This window comes from Stenella coeruleoalba (genome assembly GCF_951394435.1).
Source record: "Stenella coeruleoalba genome assembly, chromosome: 15".
NCBI classification, from domain to species: domain Eukaryota; kingdom Metazoa; phylum Chordata; class Mammalia; order Artiodactyla; family Delphinidae; genus Stenella; species Stenella coeruleoalba.
The window spans coordinates 43651303-43673319 of record NC_137161.1 but is presented as its reverse complement, the minus strand read 5'-3'; the positions used below and the strand labels follow the sequence as shown (position 1 = coordinate 43673319).

Genomic DNA, 22017 nt, shown 5'->3' with positions numbered 1-22017 from the left:
GCCAGAAAGGCACTTTTCTCCTAGAGATTTTGCTTGTTTCTTACAATGGAGAAGAAGGTGGCAAGAATATTGAGGCTTCCAAAGGGACAGACACACACAAAAGGAAGACCAGAGAGAAGGTGTGTGGGCCCAAGACAGCTCTCCCCTCCCCTTCTCTGTCTACCCTCCGTGTGTTCCCATCCACAGACGATCTCATGGGAGCTGGTCTTTACGCGGCATAAACGGGCCATGCATGTGCGTGCACACACACACAATTTAAGGACCTTACCCATACCTTGTACTTAGTTTTAATGTTTGTAAGTCAGATAGATATAGTGGTGTCACTGTATAATAGTATAGCCCTTACTGACTACAATACTTTCATTAGCTTATCAGACTACAAATCTCCAGGGATAGAAGGATTGTCTCCTAGACAGTGACTAGAACACACCTTATCCCAAATTGCACGCGATGTGACCCAGCCTCACTTTCTTGTCTAACTTCACAGAGGGTAGATTTTCCAGTTGAGCAACACTGAGGTAGAGAAGGAGTGAACCCGAGCCTTCTGCCTTCAGACCCTGCAGGGACCAAGGAGCACCATCAAGGTCTGCACATGAGGAAACTCAGGCCCCGTGTCTAAGTGGACTCGTTAAAAGTATACCAAGAAATAAGAGGTACAAACCCCAGCCTCCCCAGAGAAATGCCCTCAAACTTTTACGGAAGGGGTGAACCCTGCTGCCTTGGGGAGCAAACTCTCGCAATCTCCCCGCACTTCCTCCTGCTTCTGCAATGAGTGTTTTGCACACCACACCTGCTCCTGGCTTTCTGATAAACCTCTGCGTTTTATTTTGGGTGCTGATACAGTTATTCCTGCAAAGAAAACTGCCCTGAACCTCGTGGCATGAAATGACCTTTTCATTGTGCTCATGGTTTCTTGGGTTGGGATCCGGGAGGCGCCATGGGGAAGGCCTGTCTCTGCTCCTCAATGTCTGGGGTCACTCGAGCCTGGAACATCTGCAGCGTCTTCACACCCATGTCTGGTAATTGATGCTGGGTGTTGGCTCAGACTTTACCCAGAGTGAGCACAGGGGCACCCAGTACCTGGCCTTCCCACGTGGTCCCTTCACATGGGCTAATTTGCGCTTCCTCACAGCATGGTGGCTGGGCTCCCAAAGCAAGTGTCCCAAAAATACCAGAGCAGATCATAAGACCTTGTTATGACCCAACCTCTGAAGCCATGCAGCATCACCTCCACCAGACCCTGTTGGCCGAGGCCTTGGTAAAGTTCTACCCAGACTCGTGGGAAGGAACATAGAGGTCAAGGATCTAGAAGAATATGAGGGATGGAAAACACTGCAGCAGCCGTTTCAGGGAAGATATAATCTGCCACAGCTGCATTTACAGGGATGAAAGAAAAGTATACACATAACATGTTTATATTATTAGGTCCATCAGAAAATGAATAATGAGAGAACAACTTTCTTTCCTAAATACTATATTCAGAAAGAAAATATCAAATGAACAAAATTTCTGAGACCTAAAATGCCTTCTAATAGTTTATGAGGTCATGACATGATTATAGTAAAAAGCAAAGGGCATTTTTACTCCAAAGCTATTATACTTATCAAATGCACACTGGCACACATGACAATGATGATGAAGATGTTGCCTAGTGAAGACAGAAGGGCTGAGAGTCTTGTGAATCTTCCGTTAGCAAAGCAAACAGCATTGTGCTGGTAAGGCTAAGTGACAGCACTAAATATTCTAAGTGATTTTTAAAATAAGCTAAGTTAACATATTTCTTCAAATATCTACAGCCTTACAGTATGTGTGTGTACAGGAGAGGAACAGAAACTACCTCAACAAAAGAGACCCGCCTTAAAGCATTTGTTAATCTCCAACATGCATCTCGTTTGTTATCCTAAAAGCAAAGTGCTGCAGGGTGGTCTCTGGCAGGCTTTTGATGGGGGCAGGGTGGGGGGTGGGGAGCAACCCTACTCTGGAGGAGAGATGGAAAGACCGTGGAGTTCATCCCTCTTTGTGGAGTGCACCCCTGGCCCACTGTGCACTCCAGTTACAAGACTTAGAGGGTCACAGAGCTTCCCCTCCCCCATACCCTTCCACCATGTGAGTATAAGCTTCCAGTATGATAACAATGGATGTGAGCTGGGGGGCATGAGGTGTATACTCTGTTTGAGGCAGTACACAGGAAAGCCCCAAAGCCAAGAGGAAAGACAAAAATAAAGACATTCGAAGAGGTACCTAAAGCTACAACAAACATCAAACACGCTTCACTTCTTGCCAGCTTAACATAAATTCTCACACTAAAGGCCTATTTACTTTAATATCTACTGCTCTATAAAGATGTCTTTATTGCAAGGCATGCTAGAAGTCAAGAAAAGTCTGAAGAGACAAAGCAATCATTAGAACCAAACTTGATTATGACTCAGATGTTGGAATTATCAAACAGAGGATTTAAAACAACCGTGTCCAATATGTTAAAAGCTCTAAAGGAAAAGGTAGACCACATGCATGAACATCTGGGTAATGTCAGCAGAGAGATAAAAACTGTAAAAGAAATGCTAGAAGTAAAAAACAGTAACAGAAATGAAGACTATTTTGTTGGTACACTTGACACAGCTGAGAAAAGCATCAGTGAACTTGAAGATGGCCCAAAAGAAATTACCCAAACTGAAACACACATTGAAAACAGTGAAGAAAAAAAAAAAGATCACAACATCCAAAAACTGTGGACTGCAAGACCATAGGAAATGGTGTAACATGTGTAATTGGAATACCAAAAGAAGAAGAAATATTTTAAGAAATAATACTGCAGAGTATTACACATGTTCCAAGAAGCAGAGAGACCATCAAGCAGAATTCAACAAAAACAAAAAGACCCTAGATGTATTATACTTAAACTGTAGGAAACAAAAAGAAACTTTTGAAGATTCCCCAAGGAGAATAAAACACCTTACCTACAAAGAAACAAGGATAAAAACTGTGGCCAACTTCTCATCAGAAACCACACAACTAAGAATGCAGTTCAATTCAATCTTGAAAGTGTTGAAAGAATAAAACAAATAAACAAAAACCTGCCAACCTGTGTGTATATCCAGGGACAATATCCTGAAAGAGTCAAGGATAAATAAAAACAATCTCAAACGAACAACTGGGGGAATTCACTGCCAGCACCCCTGAGGTCTAGAAAAATATTAAAGTTCTTCAGGCAGCAGGAGAACGATATGGGTCAGAAAACTGGACCTACATTGATAAAAAAGAAGAGCAGCAAAAAATGAATAAATAAAAATGAGATGTAATCTTTTATTTTTCTTATTCTCTAAAAGATCGCTGTCTGTTTAAAGCACGAATAGTAACAGTGCACTGGGCGATTAGGGAATAAGTAAAAGTGAAAAGTGACAACAGTGTTGAAGAGATGAGAGGGAGGATTTGGGAATATTCCATCATAAAGTACCGGCACTACACTTGAGACAATATGGTGCTATTTGAAAGTAGGCTTAGCAACTGAGATATATATTTTAAATAGAAGTATAAATGATAAGGCAATAGAGGAGATAAAATGGAATCACATAAAATGCTCGATTAAAACCAGAGAAGACGGGGACTTCCCTGGTGGTCCAGTGGTTGAGACTTTGCCTTCCAATTCAGGGGGTGTGGGTTCCATCCCTGGTCAGGGATCTAAGATCCCACATGCCTCGCGGCCAAAAAACCAAAACATAAAACAGAAGAAATATTGTAACAAATTCAATAAAGACCCTAAAAATGGTCCACATTTTAAAAGAAAAAAAACAGAGAAGGCTGAAAAGAAAATAGAAACAAATGCAACAATATACAAAGATGGTAAATATTAATCTGATTATATTAATAATCATTTATATGTCAGTGGTCTGAACACACCAGCTAAAACAGAGATTGTCAGATTGATTTTTAAAACAATGAGACCCCACTATATGTTGTCTACTTATAAACTATATACTGTCTACATTTAAAGAAACCTGTATATAAAGCCCAGACAGATTGAAAGTAAATATTAAAAGTAAAGATATGAAAAAAGATATACTATGCTAACACAAATCAAGATAAAACTGGAGTATCTTATGTGAATTTCATGCAAAGCCGACCTCAGAACAAGGCATATTATCGGGGATAAAGAGGTGTGTTGCATAATGATAAAGGGGTTAATTCTCCAAGAACAAATAACAATCGTAAGCGTAAAGTGAATGCACTAACCCCAGAGTCGAGATATGAGGCAAGACTACAGAATTAAGAGAAGAAATAGATAACAGTTACAGTTGGAGACTTCAGCCACCTCTGTCAGTACTTGATAGATCAAGCAGACAGAAAATCAGTAAAGATATAGATGACCTGAACAGCACTGTTAATCAGCCAACACTGCAGAATACACATTTCTTCTGAAGAGCACAGGGGGCGTTCACCAGGATAGGCTGTATTCTGGGCCAAAAAAACAATCCTTAAAAATTTTAAAGAAAAAATACAAAGTACATTCTAGACCACACAAGAATTAAAATAGAAGTCAGTAACAGAAACGTAGCTGGGGATTTCCCAAATTTTGGGCACTTTAAAAATGTACTTCTCAATAACCCATGGGTCAAAAATGTCTCACAGGAAATTTAAAAATATTCTGAACTAAAAATGAAAATAAAACATCAAAATTTGTGGGATGTAGTTAAAGTGGTGCTTAGAGGGAAAATTGTAGCATCAAATAAATCTGTTAGAAAAAGATATATGCATTTGATGGAACCTAACCAGCCACCTTAAGAAACTAGAGAAACAAGAATAAATTAAAGCAAAAAGAATGAAGGGAATAGTTAAAATTAGAGAAGAAATCAACTGACGCTGAAAATAGGAAAACAGTAGAGAAAATCAACAAAATCAAAAGCCAGCTATTTGAAAAGATTTGAAAAGACGAAAAACCAACAAAACTTGAAAAGTCAATAAAACTAATAAACCTCTAGCCAGGCTAACCAGTAGAGAGAGAATGAGATTACCTATACCAGGAAAGAAAGGGTCATCTCTACTGATGCCCTGGATATTAAGAGAAGAATAAGAGAATTCAACAAGTGTGAAGAGCTCTGTGCCCGTGAACTCAATAACCCAGATGAAATGGACCAATTCCTTGAAAGCAAGGAGCATTGGCTCCCCCGGAATTGCCATCTCTCTGTGCCATCGACGGTTCTCTCCTTGGCTGCATGTTGGCATCACCTGGAGACCTTGAGCAGCTCTTGTTGCCTGGACGCCCTCGTAAGCATCTTTCTGTAATCGGGGTAGGGTCTGCGCGGGGCCAGGACGCTCAGGTGTCTCCACCTTCTGACATCCTTTGAGCAAAATGGTGTTCCCTGCTCTTATGAAACCTTTCTCTTGGTGGATGTTCCAACAGCTAAAAGCATGACATCTCCCCAGTCCCAGTGCCTGGAGCTGACACTGGTTTTCATCTTCAGGCTTAGAAATGGAAAACCTTAGATCCTCAACAGCAAGATGCTTTGCTCTCAAAGTGGAAGGGACCTTTGTGAGCCTGTGTTTGAGGCCGAGGTGAAGGAATCCTAAGGAAGGGGCCCCTCAGGACTCCAGCCCCACCCCGGAAGCAGGAACCCCCTGTAGACAGTATAAAGGCTCACAAAGGATAAAGTGTTTTCACGTCACTGGGCACAGAGAACCTCGGGGCCTGAAAGCAGAGGTAGTGATAAAAAATGGAAGAATGGTGCTCTAGGCTGTGGCATATCTTTAGATCTTTTATTCATGTTGTGGGTGTACAATGTGGACGTGAAACCATTTTTGTTGGTTTGTACTTACACCCGCGAGTGAGAGGGGAGTGGTCCCCGCTGGGAACCAGGGAACCGAGTAAGAACAGCTGAAATGGGCGAGTCGTGGGTACAGCTTGCCTGTTCCAGCTCCCAGGCCGTCCTTAGCTGCTCAGCCCCCTTCCTACATAAAAATCCCTTGGAAGGAAGGAAGAGAGGAATTAGCCCCGGCTGCCAGGGCATGTGGGAAGCTTTCCGGGGCAGCCAGGGCTCTTCTGAAGCGAACACGGGCCATGAACCTGGAGTCTGGGTGAAGTGGAACATCTTCCACTCGGAGCCCCGTGTGGCTCTTCCTCCTGGCCTGTGTGTTGGTGGGGGGCCATCAATGGGGGTCACCCCCTCAAGGCCCATCGATTTATAGCAGAGGGAACAGAAGCCATCCACGTAAAGGTCGTAGTCAGTGCACAAAGGGCACATGGAAGTGCATGGATCTGGTAGGGTGTCCGTGCCTTGTAACTGCACAATGCTTTCCTCTGGGCGCTGGCATCCAGAGCCTGGGGTTTCAGAGATTTTAGGTGTTCTACCTCCAAGCAAAGGAGGACAATGGTGTACGTGCAGAGAGACCAGTAGAATCCGTCAGAAAGGGGATGACCGGCCGTGGCCAAGCTTGCTGTGTCCGCGGGGAGGCACCCAGCCCCTCACCCGCCCTTGTTCTGCCTGACGCACCCCTGTGTGGCCCTGGCCCTCATCTGAAGCTGATCCCCAGCCCAGTGCTCCAGGGACAGCTGCCTGGACGCCCCACGTCTCCACCCCCCATTTTATTCACCTGCTGGTGGGTACCCCTCTATAAAAACAGTGACATGGAGACCCTATAAAGAATGACAACAAATCAATAATGAAACAGAAACCTTTGTCGTTCATGCACAAAGGAAGGTGCACGAAGGACCAGGGAGCCCAGGAGATGGGCTTCTGATCGTTCATCTTCAGGGGAGCACAGATGAAAATCACTGGCACACACAGCACCCGGTTCATGTTGGAATCACTGGGCCCACGGGCTGGGACCCTCCCCCACCGTTGGGAGTGGAAAATGCTGTGATACTTTCTTATAAATGTAAACATCCTTCTCCCTATTTTGCACCTAGACATCTGCCCAAGAGAAATGCACCCACGTGGCCACAGAGGTTGTTCACAGCAGCATCCTTGGTCACAGCCCCAAAATGGAACAACCAGGAAAGCCGGAAACAGCCAGGGTTGATCTCAGGGCTTCTGTGGATGGAAGCTGCTTTACCAGCCGGGTCAGCTTGGTTGGGGCAGCCTGAGCCCCTCGGTTTCAAGGTTGGCAGAACCCACTCTGTAGCTGCAGCGGCGCCCACGCCCCTGAGATGTCGGTTCCTGGAAGCCCCTGTGCTGACCCTTCAGAACCAGTTCCCTTCATACTCTTTGGGCCACCCACACTGCGAGCGCCACCTCTCTCCCATTGCTTCTAGAACCCCTGAGTTGTGGAATCTCCTGGCCAGAAGGGTAAGTGGTTCTGAAGCAACCAGTTGCAGTGATATTAACACCAGACAAACAGAATTCAAGGGAAAAGCCATAAAGAGCGACAGAGAATAACTACAGAGATAAGAGGGCAGCAAGAAGCGTAGGTAGATTAAGGTAGAAGAGTAACTAGCGTGGCTGCCGATGTGAAGGGAGAAGGGTTTACCGGGGACGTCACGGACCCGTGCCCCGTGTCATCCACAGGGTGATGCTGGGAATTAAATATGCCCCTAAAGGCCAGCCTGGGGAGCCTCTGTCTGTGAAGTCAAGGAAGGCTGGAAACCCAGGAAGATATGGGGGGGGGGCTTTAAATCGACATTTGGGGAAATCGGAGAACAGACTCAGAATTTCTGGGCAGTGGGCCCAGGTCAGGTTGAAACCATGACCTGGCATCGGCCCACAGCTGAGCCGTGAGGTGGAGAAGTTAAGCCGCGGCGGGTCTGGAGCTGAAATCTCCCCGGGGGTGCGGGCCGTGAGGGCAGAGGTCCAGCAGGGGGTCCCCGCGCCTGCAGACGCGGCCTCCTGGTCTCATCCAGAAAGCAGCAGCATCGTTCACCGGCCCCCAGGACTGTCAGCCTCGACCGCAACATTCCTTGGTCTCGAAAGAATTTACCAAAACAGTCATTTCCAAAGAAAGGAGATGTTTTAGCCTCACAGACGAGGAGGAATACGGTGAGTTGGTTAGGAGTACGCTGGACGGACCTCAGAGCACCACTCACGGTGTAAGGTCTTCTGGGGTGTCTGGACGTTGGGGGTCCCACCTGCAAAGGAGCAAGTTGCGATAATGGCATGAAAAGCCCTGGTGCTTCCTGGTGTCTCCGGCGCCTCCCCCGGTAGACAGCACGCAGAACCCTGTCCGGAGAGGTCAGCGTCGCTTTCAGGGACCCTTGGAAGGGTTGTAATGACACTAACCTGTACCCCACCGTCGCCTGTCTTTGATGGCGGCTTGCGGTGTTGACGGTTTCTGAAACCCAGGACCCAACGTTCTGATAAGAGCTTAGATTTCTAGAAGTTTCACCAACCAGGACCCTGACCACCCAACACATCCCTGTGGTCTTATCCTGTGCGCTCAGACCAGACCAGAAGAGCCCTTCATTTTCCAAATGTGTGCTGGGTGGCGCTGCCAGCCTGGGTGGGGAGGGGTGGGCAGTGAGGAGATCACTGGAAATCAGTTCGTTTTAAACCTTTCCAGTCAAGTGGAGCCCCTGCTGCCTGGACGGAGCACCTAACTTAATGACATTATCACACAGTGACAGTGTGCAGACCACTAGCAGCGTCATCTCAGTGAGATTTTATCAGAACCGTCCCGGGGACTCGGGTCCCGTCTCTCGTGCTTTGTAAGGAGTCCAGGCAACAAGAGGGTAGTTCGGCCGCTGGTGAGGTGAGCTGGGAAGGGCAGCAGGACGCTGCCCTTTCTTTTGAATATTTTGTGAGTGTTTGGGGGAAGGAGGGCAGCAAACAGCTGTGCCTTCACAAGGAAACAGGTCTCCTGTAGCCAAGAGGATGAGGGTGTGGGAGAGACGCCCGGGCTTTGGCAGACGGGGCCTCACAACTGTCTCCTCACTTCTGGAATAAATGTGTCAGAAGCCATAGCATGTTAGAAGGCCCTGGAGCATACACCGTGGCTCCTGTGAAGTTTCTTAGTTTCTTCTTGGTCAATAAAGTTGCCATCGCCTTCCGCAGCTCAGAATACTCTTCCCCATCATTTCCGGTGGCTCTTCGTGTTCTGCTCTGGTCCTCATCCCCTCCAGGAACTCAGGAGCAAAGGATGGGTCGCAGTTAATGTGAACGTGATGTGCTTGGTGGCCGGCAGCAAGTTCCTTGCCATTATAAAAATTCGGTGAATAGGCAGGCCTGGAAGCTGTCTCCCCCTGGTCGAGTTCACCTCCAGACCCAGCATACATTTCCTCTCAGGTCTGGGCAGATGTCACAGCCCTACGTGCAAACGAGGCATCTTGACTCTTCACCGTCTGTGGGTCCACCAGTGGTTGCCCCCCACCGGGCTCTGCCGCCCGACCGGCAGCCCCTACGCCACTGCCACCTGCCTGGCTCCTGACGCCACCCCTGGCATCCCCTTGTTCCCAACCCTAAGTACCTCAGCCAGAGGCAGAACCTGCCCTTGCTTCCCTCCCATGCCTGGGAGGTGGGAGCCAATTGCCAAGGTTTGTCAAAGCGCTTGAGAGAGACACACCCTCTTGAGCCGCCTTGGGAAGACAGGCCCTAAAAGGGAACAGAGATCAGAGATTAGGGCGGAGCTGCAGAACTGCCCTGCCGCCCACGGCCAAGGACTCTGCCCTCAAGGCCTTGGGAGCCTGCCGGTGGCCCTCACCTGCTGCTGCAGGTGCAAAAGTGGATTTTTTAAAGGAAGAGCAATGACTGACAAACGTGCAAATACGTTAAGAGCAGCAATATGGTGGAAGGTAAAAACAGAAGTGTATGTTTTCTAAATTCTCCACTGCATGAATATCTGCAGGTGCGATTGCTGCCGGAACAAACCAACCAACAGACTAACCAAGGGAACTGTGGGACGGGGGCAGCTGATAAACGGTGGCTTAAGTGTGAAGCCAGAACCGGTCTGACGTGAAAGGCTCCCCTGGGGTGTACGACCCTTCCTTTCCCAAGTCCACTGAGCGAACACACTGGGTTTTTTATGAGAGATGCTCAGGGCAGCCCAGAAATGTTGAAGATCAAAGGCCGCATTCTCAGGCTTGGCACTGAGAAGCTCTGAACCCAGCCGGAGGGCCACCTGCCCTGGTTCTATGCCTGCTCCCTCCAGGGGCTCCAGGGCCCAAGAAGCAGAGGTGGAGCAGGCGGGGTCCCCACGCCAGGCCGACCCAGGCCACGCGGGAAGGACAGCACAGCAACCCACGTCTGAACGTGGAGCAGCACAGACGGCGTCTCTGTGCAGGCGCCATGGCCGCGAGGCCGGGACAGGTTTAGGAGGGGCTGGCAGGCAGCCAGCCAGAGCCTCATCTCCAACGGAGCCCGGACCAGGCCCCGGCCGGTGGCCTCCAGCCCCAAGCTCAGCGACCGTGTGGGTTTATCAGCCATCAGGGGCTGCAGATCAGGCCTGAGAGCAAGTCTGGGGTAGAGAGATTCCCCCCCAGACCCAGGCCCCAGGCATCAGGCTCAGGGGGTCCCAGCACCTGCTGTGCTGAGGGGAGCTTGGGTGTCACTGCCCTGGGGCTTCCTCCCCACGACCAACACTGACTCCACAGGCTGCACACACTGGGAAGGGTAAACCGAGGCATCGGCCCGATGGGAAATGACACCTGTGGGATCAACAGGTTTTTTTCTGTTTACCAGCACTGAAATTCTGGACAGCGAATTAAACTATGAAGCAACAGGGGGAAACTCAGCATTTACGTTTAAGACTTTGGTCTGTTCCGTCCAGTCCTTTCTGTGTGCATTATTCCCTGTATAGGCAAGATTAGGGTTTAAAATATGCCTTTTTGTAACCAATATCATGAGTACTTGTCATGTAATTAGTGATGTTTGTGGTGACCTAATGTCTCACCATAGGGATATAACATGGTTATTTAATTATTCATCTTTTAAAGCATTCAGATTTTCTCCCAAATTTCCAGTCTACTAGGGAACACTGAATTTTTTTCATTTTTTATTTAAATCTTTGCTAGTCTTTGCTTCTTAAGAAACAAGCTTTTCTTAATTTCGTTGGAGCAATATAATTCATGATTATCTAGTGGCCCTGTCACGGGAAGACTTTTTAAAACAAGGGTGTTTTGTTTGCTGTGTGATTGGTTTTCTGTGCCATGGACTGGCAGGAAAATAAAAGGACCATCACGTCACCCGTAATGTAACAATCTGAGGAAGCTTGTTGTGCACAAGACAAAGCCCAGTCATGGGGGCTCTTCTTCAGGGAACATGGGGGGCCCCCAGATTCCGTAGAGGCACCGACCCAGCACCTGACAGGTTTCCGCTGGCACAGAACAGCCACCACACATGTGCCGGAGGTGTCAAACACATGGTGAAAGCGGCCACACACATGGGGCAGACATCGGCCAGCCTGCGTCCACTGTTGGATCCAAAGGGCCCAAACATTCATTTTTGTTCCTAAAAATTTTTCTCGTCCCCAAGGGGTATTTAAAGAGAAAGGTCTGATTTTTCCTCTCCTGGGTTTTAAAATCTCTAATCTCCTCCTTATTTGTTTCCAGAAAGGAAGCAGGACTTTTGCGTAAAGAATGAAATGATGGAAATAGTTTCCGTTCGTGAGCACCTGTTAGGATCCAGGAGGCAGGTGCTCTGTCACTTGACACCGAACCTGAATTCCCCATCTCTCATTCTCCATCAATGGAGTCATATGCAGACGTGCTTAGCAGGGAGTGTCTGCAACTTACCCTGACACGCATCCAAAAGAAAAAAGATGGGTTGATGGATGGATAGAGAGCTGGATAGATGAACCTAATAACATAAACAAAATGCTAATAGTGAACTGATGGGGTTGATATGCTCACTGCAGATTCTTTTACCTTTTCTGTGTGTTTGAACATCTTCCTAACACATTGTTATATTAAGGGTACGTTTATGGAAACCAGTATTAACAGCAGTCATTCTCTGTGGTGTCAGGAAGGAGGAAGTAAGGCCAGGCAAGTGAGTTGTCGGCATGGAGCTCGACGTGGAGCAGTAGGTCAGGGTGTCCTGTGCTGACATTGTCACAACACCCACTAGACAGGTGTTATAACTCTGCTTTAGGGAGGAAAGTAAAATCGGACACAGAAATAGCGAGTAGGGCTTCCCTGGTGGCGCAGTGGTTGAGAGTCCGCCTGCCGATGCAGGAGACACGGGTTCGTGCCCTGGTCCAGGAAGATCCCACATGCCGCGGAGCGGCTGGGCCCGTGAGCCATGGTCGCTGAGCCTGCGCGTCCCGAGCCTGTGCTCCGCAACGGGAGAGGCCACAACAGTGAGAGGCCCACGTACCGCAAAAGGGCTGAGCGAGTTCCCTGTCAGTGCTGGTTTGAGCAGGTGTGCCGGCCCCTCCCCCCGCCTCGCCCCCCCCCCACCCCGGCTCTCAGGGACGGAGCCCAGGAACGTGCCCCTGCACCAGACAGGCCTCTCACCTGCCCCATCCACACCCTGCCTTTTAAATAAACAGCTTATCTCAGACCAATTTAGCTCTGCAGAAAATGGACAAAGGGGTGCAGAGCTGGCGGCTTCCCTGAGCCCAGTCACCCACCAACCCCCATCAACATCTCACATGGGACTCGTCTGTCCCCCAGGTAAAGGCCAGTGTTGCTGCACCATTGTACTCTAAGTGCTCTGTCCAGATCGCCTTAGCGGTTGTCTGATGCCCTCTTTCTCCCCCCTGGGTCCCAGCCAGGATCCACGCAGCACCTGGCGGTCAGGCCTCCTCGGGATCCTCTGGGCTGTGACACGTCTTAGGCGTCCCCTGTTTCTGATGCCTTTGACATCTGTGAGGAGACCTGGTGGGGTACGGTGTGGGATGTCCCTCTATCGGGACTTGTCTGATGCTTTCCTCCTGCTTAGACCGGGGTTATGGGTTTGTGGAGGAGGAGCATGGAGGTGAAGGTCAGTGCTGCGTCCCATCAACATGACCTGTCACTGCGGATGCTGGCTGTGGTCGTGTCTGTCGGGTCTCTTCACGTCAAGGTCACTCTTCCTCCCGCCGTCCATTCCGTCCTCTGTCCTAGGAAGTCACTGCGCAGCCCACCCTCAAAGGGTGCTTTACTTCCCTGAGGCCGGAGGACCTACATAGATTATTTGAAACTTGTCTATATGGGAGATTTGTCTATTCTCCCCGGTGAACTGATTCAGCCAATCATTTATTTATATCAGTATGGACCCTTGGATGTTTATTTTACACTTTGGCTTATAATCCAATACTACATTATTTATTTTGTCACTTTGGCTATAGGGAGCATTTCCTGCGTCCCCCTGACGTGCCCGCATCCTTTTGATCTTGGAGTATTTTTCCTTTTTTGTACTATAAGATGCCGTCCCGGGCTCATCTTGTGTATTACCTGCCTGAGTCCTAAAATCAGCCGCTTCCCCATGGAGTTCTGACCCCTTTTATTGGAAAGCGGTTTTAGAAACCACTATCTGGGCACTGGGTGTGCTTGTTGCTACTGGGGTGTCATTGATTCTGGGTTTGCTCAGTAACAGAGCTAGGAAATAGGAAATACACATGTGTGTACTCGCATGTTATTGGTTCTATATGTAGAAATACATGTGTCTACATCTTTATAGAGAGAAATATTTCCATCTGTATAATTATTTTTGTATTATCCATCTGTGCCCGTATGAAGCTAGACATGAGTTCATACTGATTAGTCACAGGGGGAAACCAAGGCAGGCTTCTCTCCAGCAGAGCCCCATGGCCAGCATAGGGGGGAGGCCTGAGCTGTGGGAAGTGAAGCACTGGGCGGGGCCTCTCAGGAACCGCGGGTCCTGGGGCTCCTCTAACCTCAGCTGGAGGATGGAAACAAGGTCACTCAGGCTTCTGCACAGGACGGCACAGGGGCCGTTGCTCGTACTGATGTTTTTTGTTGTGTTTCCTACAAAATGACCTTGATGACAGGGGCCCTCGGACACCATCACGGGTAACTCCCCGCCCCCGCAGTGACCCAGGCCAAGGCCAGGTGAAGGGGCCTGGTGCTAGCACCCAGGGGAGCCTGTGGTCCCATCCGGTTCTACCCAAGCACAGGGGGTACGTTTGTTTCATAACTGATCTGTCTGCCATTCAGACCTAACTCACAAGATTTATTTTTTTTTCATGGCTTAAAATAGAAGGGTTGCTTTAAAAGGGGGAGGGGAGGTCATAAAAATGCTCCTGGAACGAAAGCACGTAAGGAAAGCAGCGTGCATGTGGGTCTGAGTGAGCCCTGGCCTGAGAGGCTTTCCCTCCTCCCCATGGAAACTGCTAAACCGCCACGTGGCCCCCTCCTCCAGCGCAGCCCCGGGTACCCGCCAGCACACAGCAAGCGGTAGACAGTCATAAATAAGGGAAATAAGCTTTGCAATGATGCAGAGCAATGTAATCCAGCCCGACAGATATTGGTGCAGGAGGAAAAATGAGCCATAAAATACCCAGAGTGCCATAAATTTCCAGAGAGATGGTTGTGGGGGAGAGAGGGTGTCTGTCACACGCCTCAGAGGCGGGGGTCTGGCGCCGAGGCCATCCCAGCTGTGCCGGGACCCAGCTCCTCGACCGGAGCGGAACCACGTGTCTGTGGAAGACGTGGATGTGGACTCCTCCAACCTTAGCGATTCCTGCCCCTAAAATAAGCGACCGTAAGGAAAACAAAGCAAGGGGAATTCCGTGGCCGTCCAGTAGTTAGGATTCAGCGCTTTCGCTGCCAGGGCCCAGGTTCGATTTCTAGTCGGGGAGTTAAGATCCTACAAGCCATGCGGCTAAAAAAAACAAAAAAGGAAAACAAAGGAGAGATATATTGCAGAGAAAGTCATGTTTTTCCTGAAACTCAAACAACAGTGTGTATTTTACAGCCAAAGGAAATGAGGACTTTGACAAAAGCTTGTGGTAAACTCAGTCCAGGACCAGACCCTGGGAGCATCGTCTCCCGGGGTTCGGGGGAGGTGTCCCCCAGCAGGGATGGAGCGCAGGACCTTGCCACACGTCACGGAGGCCTGGGGCCCAGCATCAGCCCCTGATAGGTTCCATCTGCGAGGGATGCCAGTGGACCCCAGACCAGGACGCCCACTCCACACCCCGGGTCCAAAGGCCCCCCTTCCTCTGCAGATTTCATGGGCATTGCCTTCTCACAGGGTCACCCCAACCTCCTTCATCTCCACCTGACGCTGAGCTACCAAAATACATTCACAGTTAAAGGCACAGAGGCAGGCGTGTGTGGAGCAGTTTCCCGAGCGCGGGGAAACCCCCGCCCCCCAGCACTGATGCCTGAACCGCCCTGCAGGGTTTCCACCTCCTTTGGGTTCATCCCGCCCACCACACCGCTCCCCGTGGGACTCTCTGCCCGGTGGGTCTGTGCTGCCCACCGTGGTGGCCCCCAACATTTGGCTATTTATGTTTATATTAATTAAAATTAAATGATATTAAAACTCACAGTCACACTCACCACATCCCAAGTGCTAAGTAGCCATAGGTGGCTCGTGGCCACCACGCGGGGCGGCACAGATTAGCTGCCTCCATCGTGGAAGCGCTCCCCTGCCCGGCAGCCCCGGCCGCCCTCCTGGCTGCTCTCTCTCCTCCTTCCTGGACCCCCGAGGACTGTGGACCCCTCGCCTCCATCATGCAGGCACCACGTGCTGCCCAAACTGGCCTCCAGGTCCTTGGGGGTGCCTGGCAGAGCCACCCCAGCAAGGAGCCGTGGTTGTAAACGCTTCCTTCTCGGCTACGCCTGATGCGTCTCCTCCTAATCAGCTCGTAGACTCTGCGTAAGACCCGCGATTACCAGCCGAGGGCTTCCTGGACGTGGGGGTGTTTCTGACCAAAGCATGTCGCCCTCGAGAGCTGGAAGGAAAGGCCGCTGGCTCATCAGTTCACTGAGTGGTCCTGCGCGGAGCCCGCGAACCTGCCGTTGCAATGCTCCGTGGTGAGCCTGGGATGAAGACTCGGGAGTCCCGGGGGCCTCCCCTCCCTCAGGGGGCAGGGACAGCCCCGTGGACATATAATAGATGAGGTAGGGGTGAAAATGGTGTGAAGGACGGTCATAAAAGGCCCAGCAAATGCAGAGGCAGAGAGCAGCGTGGAGAGGAAGCCGGCTCTCGCTCACTGAATCTCACCTGCATCCGTCTGTAGGGAATCAGCATCTTCCTTTCCTTTTCTCTTACTTTCCTTCTCTGGTTCTGATATCAAGATTTTACTAGTTTCACGAAATGGGTTTCTCTATTCTTTATAGATGGTTCCTATTTGTTCATTTAACTCTTGGTAGAATCATTTCTAAAATCATCTCAGGGTGTAAAAGTAAATTGTTTTGACTGTGTTTTCTTCCGGTTACTGACCCTCCCCAAGGACACCACCAATCTGGCTCCTTTGCCAACAGTGTGGATGACTTTGGCCTGTTTTGTACTCTAGGCAATAGACTCCTGTGTCTGCCTTCTTCTGTTCAACGTCATGTTCCTGAGATTTATTTCATTACCATATTGGGTACCATTGTCACTTATCCTTTTACTGTGGTTGGATGTTGGGATGACTTCCAGGCCGGGGCTCTGATGGTCGGTATGGCTACGGACATGCTTGGAGGTGTCCTTGGCGCACAGATGCATCGTTTCTGTTGAGTATTTGCCGGGAGTGGAACACTTGTATCGTGTGTGTGTGTATATGTCCAGCTGTAAGCAGTGCTGCGTTTCCCAAGTAGTGACAGGAATTCACACTCTCAGCAGGACCAGATGAGAGTGTGGATTTCCACTGGGTCTCTCTTCCCTTGGAGCCATTCTTGGGTGGCAGATAGCACTGTTCTTTTACAATGTACCGGGTGGGGTATGCCTGAGCCGTTCCTGGGAAGGAGGGGTGTGGTCTCTCCCCACCCCCAGGCTGCCACCATGGGGTCTGCCACTTTGGGGCGAGGCATGGCGAGTGGAGACAGATGGGGGTAGAAAAGTCTCACCCACTCACATCATCATGGGGGCCTCACACCTGCAAAGGGTGTGCAGCTCTCTTCCTCATCCAGGCATTTGGCGGGTTCTCTGCAGACCCCACACACACACTCGCACACTCTGCATCCTCGACTAGAGTTTGGAATTTTCCTCGGGGGTCTGCTTGCCCCTCCATTGGGCTCTGTCGGACACGGTCTAAGATAGCCCGGGCAGCCTGCGTCTGCCCCAGGAAGTACCCACTCCTCCCCTGACCGACGGGAGAGCTGGCCCGTCCCCCCAGAGAGCGCTGACCCCGGCTCCCCCCCGACGCTGCTGCCCAGCCCACCCCTACCTTCTGGGTTGTCCAGGCGGGAAGGGTCTCCTGCCCTCCATGCAGGGGACACACATCAAGACAGACGCCCAGTGTCCCATCGGAGCTGCTCTCAGTGGGACTGAAGGGGGAGGCGGCGCCTATGCCCCTCATGGAGAGAACCCGGACTCGCATTCTGGTCCCTCAGATCCCCTCCCTGCCTCCACACACCCGGCCCCTTGTCCCCTCAGGGGGCGGGGGGATGGAGGGCTTCAGAACCTCTAATTTGGTTCCGTTCTCGTTTTGGAAATTGGCAAACGCGGCTGTGCAGCCCCGTCGCCATCCTGGGCCGTTGCCTGTCGCGATGTCAAACCTCTAGCTGTTGCAAGTGAGCAAAGGAAGGAAGGAAGGAAAGGGCTGAGGGAGGAGTAAGGACCTGGGCCCCCTGAGCCGAGGGCCAGACAAACCTCTCAGGTGAGCCGGGCCTCAGGTGGGAGGGAGGCGGCGTGCACTGGGAAAGGGGTGAGGATGGCTGCAGGTCGGGGCCAGACTGGACGCACCAGAAGCACCAGAAGAAAGGGGGCCTGGCACCTGTCAGACCAGGAGACGAGCCTGCTATGAAACCAGCCCCTAAACGCTCCCAATCACCACAGAGGGAGGAAGTGTCAGAGGATAAGGGCAGCCGAGGATGTGAATTTGACTTCGTTCCCCTGCAAACGGGTCATTTCTCACCCTAGAAACCTGCACAAAACGAGCTTGCAATGTGTCTGAGGACCTTCCCGCCTTCTGATGGCCGGTTCCTCCGCGTGGGTGCTTGACCTAGAGCCGTCCCAGCCTCAGAGGCTGACGGGGGCAGCACCTGGGACGGACCTCACGCTGTATCTGGATCACGGCTCTGATGGTCAATTCTGGCCTAAGCACATTGGTCCCAGCTGTGCGTTCTCTGTTTCTATGATTTTTATTTCCTCCATTTAAATAACACTTCATTCAAGGGAGGGAGTCAGTGTTTCCATGAGTTTTAGCACCGATATTCTACTTCTGCTCTTGAATTTAAAGTTGGGTTTTCTACATAGTTTTAAAACCAGGTGAGTGAGGGTAGTTATTCACCTAAAGAACCAGAGTACATGTTTGAATGTGGAATATCCCAGTGGGCTATGCGTGAGCTCAGCACGTCCTGGGTAGGTTGGGGGACGTTTCCCCAGGTCAGGGCGGTGGCTACACCCAGTGCCCAGCGAGCGGTGTCTCGGGGGCCCAGGCACTCCCTGACTCTGACCTCCAGCTCTCTTCGACCTGAGTTAAGACTCTCTCCCTCGCCTGTGACGTATACTCCAAGCAGCGTCCATGAGGGTGGACAGCACACTCTCTGGGTCCCTCTGAGCCCCTGGCGCACAGAAGATGCTGCTCAGAACCAGGCCAGTCACCTGCACTTTCTGTTTTCTGAGCAAAAGACCTCAAAAAAGAAAGGAATGAACTTCACTTGGTGATCTCTGGCCAAAAGGGCAGGGAAGGAAAACCAGCTGCAGGGACGTTCCCAGCCTGGGGGGAGTGGGACGGCCATTTGCAGACAGGGCCCGAGGGGCTGTCCGGTGACACACGCCGTGCCCCTCCCTCTGCCCAATGTGGCAGCCCTGGAGTCGGCCTCTGGGGTCACAGAGGCCACACGGACAGAAAGCTGCCCGTGGGGACTCCCTCAGGATGAGCTTCAGCGGGACCCCCATCTGTCACTGCCCCGAGGCTGCACCCCCTGGGATTCTGCTCTTCCTGGAAGGAGGGGCCACCCACTGTGTCGCCTGTGTGTGCGTCCTTCTTCACAAGAGTTTCCTTTCAGCTGTGCAAACGTCAGCCAAGCCCCAGCCACAGCCCCACTTCTGTGCAGGGGCCCCAGGAGCTGGTCCCCAGAGACCGTGAGGCCAGGCCGCCGTCTGGGAGGGCACCCTAGGTGGACCCGAGGGCTGCGGGGCCGCAAGGAAGGAGCGGGTGGGTCCCAGTAGGGGGACGCTGTGAGCTCCTGCCTCAGCCCACAACGCAGCCAGGACGTCAAGAGACTGCAGCCCAGGCCCCTCCAGGCCCAGGCAGAGTCACCCACCGAGGGGCTCCCAAACCCCTAACCCCGGAACCTGGGAGACGTTAGAGGCTTGTTCTTGATTTAAGCTGCCCGGCTGGGGATGATGTAGGTCAGCAGAGGACAGTGAGCCCACCCGTCAGGAGAGAGGACGGAGCGCCCGGATTCGGTCCCACACCCGCGGGTCAGGCCGTCCCAGGGCGGCCCTCGGGGAGCCCAGCCGATGCAGGCATTATAAGCAGCTCACCGGGGCTTCCAGCCGTGCATGGACCCAGATGAGACGGGCAGCCCTTGGAGTTGGGAGCTCCCCGCGGGGTGCGAATGCCCGGCCCGGCCTCCCGGTGTGTCTGTCTGTCTGTCTGTGGCTCCTGCAGCAGAGCCCCGGCTGGGCTGGGGCTGGGGGGCCCACCCTGACAGAGGCCGGGGGCCAGCAGGGAGGGGCCTGGAGAGTTTGGGGTGAACTCAGCTGAGACGTAGTTACTGTTGTCCTGGGAGCTTCGTGCTCATGTTCTCTTCAATCCGCTTCATCAAAGATCGTCCACAGGGAACCCCCAGGCTCACTTCCAAGCCCAAAAGTTGGGGACGAGGACATAAAACTGGCCCTGAAGAAACAGAAGTTAGAGGAAAAAACAAAAGGACACGAGCAGACCGGAGGCCCTTCTCCACCTGACGTCTCATCAGGTCGGGGGCAGAGCTGCGGAGGACGGAAAGTCATCTCCTAGTGACCTCTGAGTCTGGGACCTCGGTGTCTGAGTAAACAGGATGCCATCTCCCATCCTGCCCGCAAAAGTAGAAATACACTCAACACGCATGGAAATGGGATCCGGTGAGAGTCGGTTTCTGGAGATGGGTCCTGAGGGGGTCAGGACATCCCACACGGGGAGTGGGCTCTGCCTTTGCCCTGACGAGGAGGACCCCGCCCTGCCGGGGGTCAGCCCTCCTCAGCGCCCCATGACGCTCCGGGGGCACCTGCCCTGCTGGCCTCCACCCTCATCTGCCATCACTCAGGGGGCATCAGACGTGATGTCACAGCTGGATCACATGATGGTCCCCACAGCCCGGGGCCTCCCTTGTCGAGGGGACAAGGAGGAGGGGGCTGGCAGTGGTGGAGGTGGAGTCCAGCACAAGACGCCAAATCAGGGCTTCCCTGGTGGCGCAGTGGTTGAGAGCCCGCCTGCCGATGCAGGGGACACGTGTTCGTGCCCCGGTCCGGGAAGATCCCACATGCCGTGGAGCGGCTGAGCCCGTGAGCCATGGCCGCTGGGCCTGTGTGTCCGGAGCCTGTGCTCTGCAATGGGAGAGGCCGCAGCAGTGAGAGGCCCGAGTACTGAAAAAAAAAAAAAAAAAAACACGCCATATCAGACACAACACCCGAAACCTCCATGTTCCCAGCTGCCTCATGACCCCGAGGCAACATGAATCTTACTAAACTAACACCTCACTGTGCAATCGGGTGACCAGAAATAGAGGCGCTGGTCTCACCTCGAGTTATTTCACTGGTGGATGAATTTTCCGGCCCCGCCATGGCAGGGAGGGGGCATCGGGCACGCAGATTCCCGCGCCGCCGGCTGAGGGGCGGAATCTCAGTACCCGCAGTCCACTGAAGGCTCTTACGCCCCAGGCTCCTCTCCGGGTAACGAGCACTACCGTTTCCTTCCCCACACCGCCGTACACTGTAAGGACCAGAGGAGGTAAGTGTGAACACACTTTAGAAAACTGTTCACGTATCTTTACCGGGCAGAAGGGGGCCGCTGAGCTGTGACGTCCCCGCCCTCGCGTCCTGGTGCCTGAGACCCGGGACTCCCGTGGCTGGTGCTCGGCTGACAACTGCCGGCCTGGGTATCCCCGGGGCTTCGCTTTCTTTCCCTTAAGCTTTGACTGCCTTGCAGGGCAGGGGGGAGCAGTGGTGAGCGACAGCCCCCCGCCTTCCCTGCACAACTCCCCCTCCGTGAGTCCCCTCTCGGTTCCCCTTGCTCATCCTGGCCCCCTTTTTCCTCTCCCTCCTCCCGCTGCAGACGAACAAAGCCGTGGCCAAGGGGGACTTTCACCAGGCCAGCACCAGCTCCCGGCGGGCCCTCTTCCTGGCCGTGCTCTCCATCACCATCGGGACCGGCATCTACGTGGGCGTGGCCGTGGCCCTCATCGCCTACCTCTCCAAGAGCAACCACCTATGAGCCTCCCCGGGCGCATGCGCATGAAGAGCCTGGGCCAGTTGTGTGCGGGTGCAGAGGAGCGGGCCTGGCAAGGGTGGACACACAGGCAGACACACCTGCGTGATGCTGTACAGTGTAAGTCATCGCCAACGACGCCATAAAGCCCTGGGACCTTCTGCCCATGGATTCCTTTTGTTTTCACCCTTTCATATCGTTTACACAGCACTGTGCAGAGCATGGGACTGATGGGCACTGCTAAATGGAAGCTCCATAGATCCCGATCCTCGCGGCTGCCTCTGGATGGATTCTGGTGGATTAACGCTGGTGCCAGTGCCTGGAATGCCATAACATTAGCAATAGACGAACAGGAACACGTGTTTATTTTTATGGAATATGGTGCAACAGGCAGGGGGCAGGGGACATGTGCTCTTCTGTCTGTGGCCCCACCTGACTCCTCTGGCACTGCCCCCCAGGCCACGTGCCTTCCCTGCAGGAAGGCCACGGGCTGGGCGGCAAGAGAGACAGAGCAGCTGCTGGCAGGACCCCCAGCTGTCACGGCTCTCCAGAGGGGTCCAGCCCTGAGAATGCAGAGCCAGAGTCGTTCCCAGGCCCAGAGTGTCACTCCCTCCACGCTGTCCCCAGCCTAGGAACGTCAGGCCTCCTCTG

General features: G+C 52.2%; 1 protein-coding gene across 2 annotated transcripts in view; it reads left to right on the top strand.

Annotated features, from left to right (window-relative positions):
• SYNDIG1 (synapse differentiation inducing 1) overlaps positions 1-21372 on the top strand; it is a gene marked incomplete at its 3' end in the record, with an annotated part of 56041 nt that extends 34669 nt beyond the window's left edge. For both annotated transcript variants that reach the window (XM_079944921.1, XM_079944920.1), the window contains one exon: positions 21214-21372. In XM_079944921.1, the coding sequence (XP_079801047.1) occupies positions 21214-21372 (159 nt within the window). The remainder of the gene's footprint in view (positions 1-21213) is intronic.
• Positions 21373-22017: the final 645 nt, after the last annotated feature.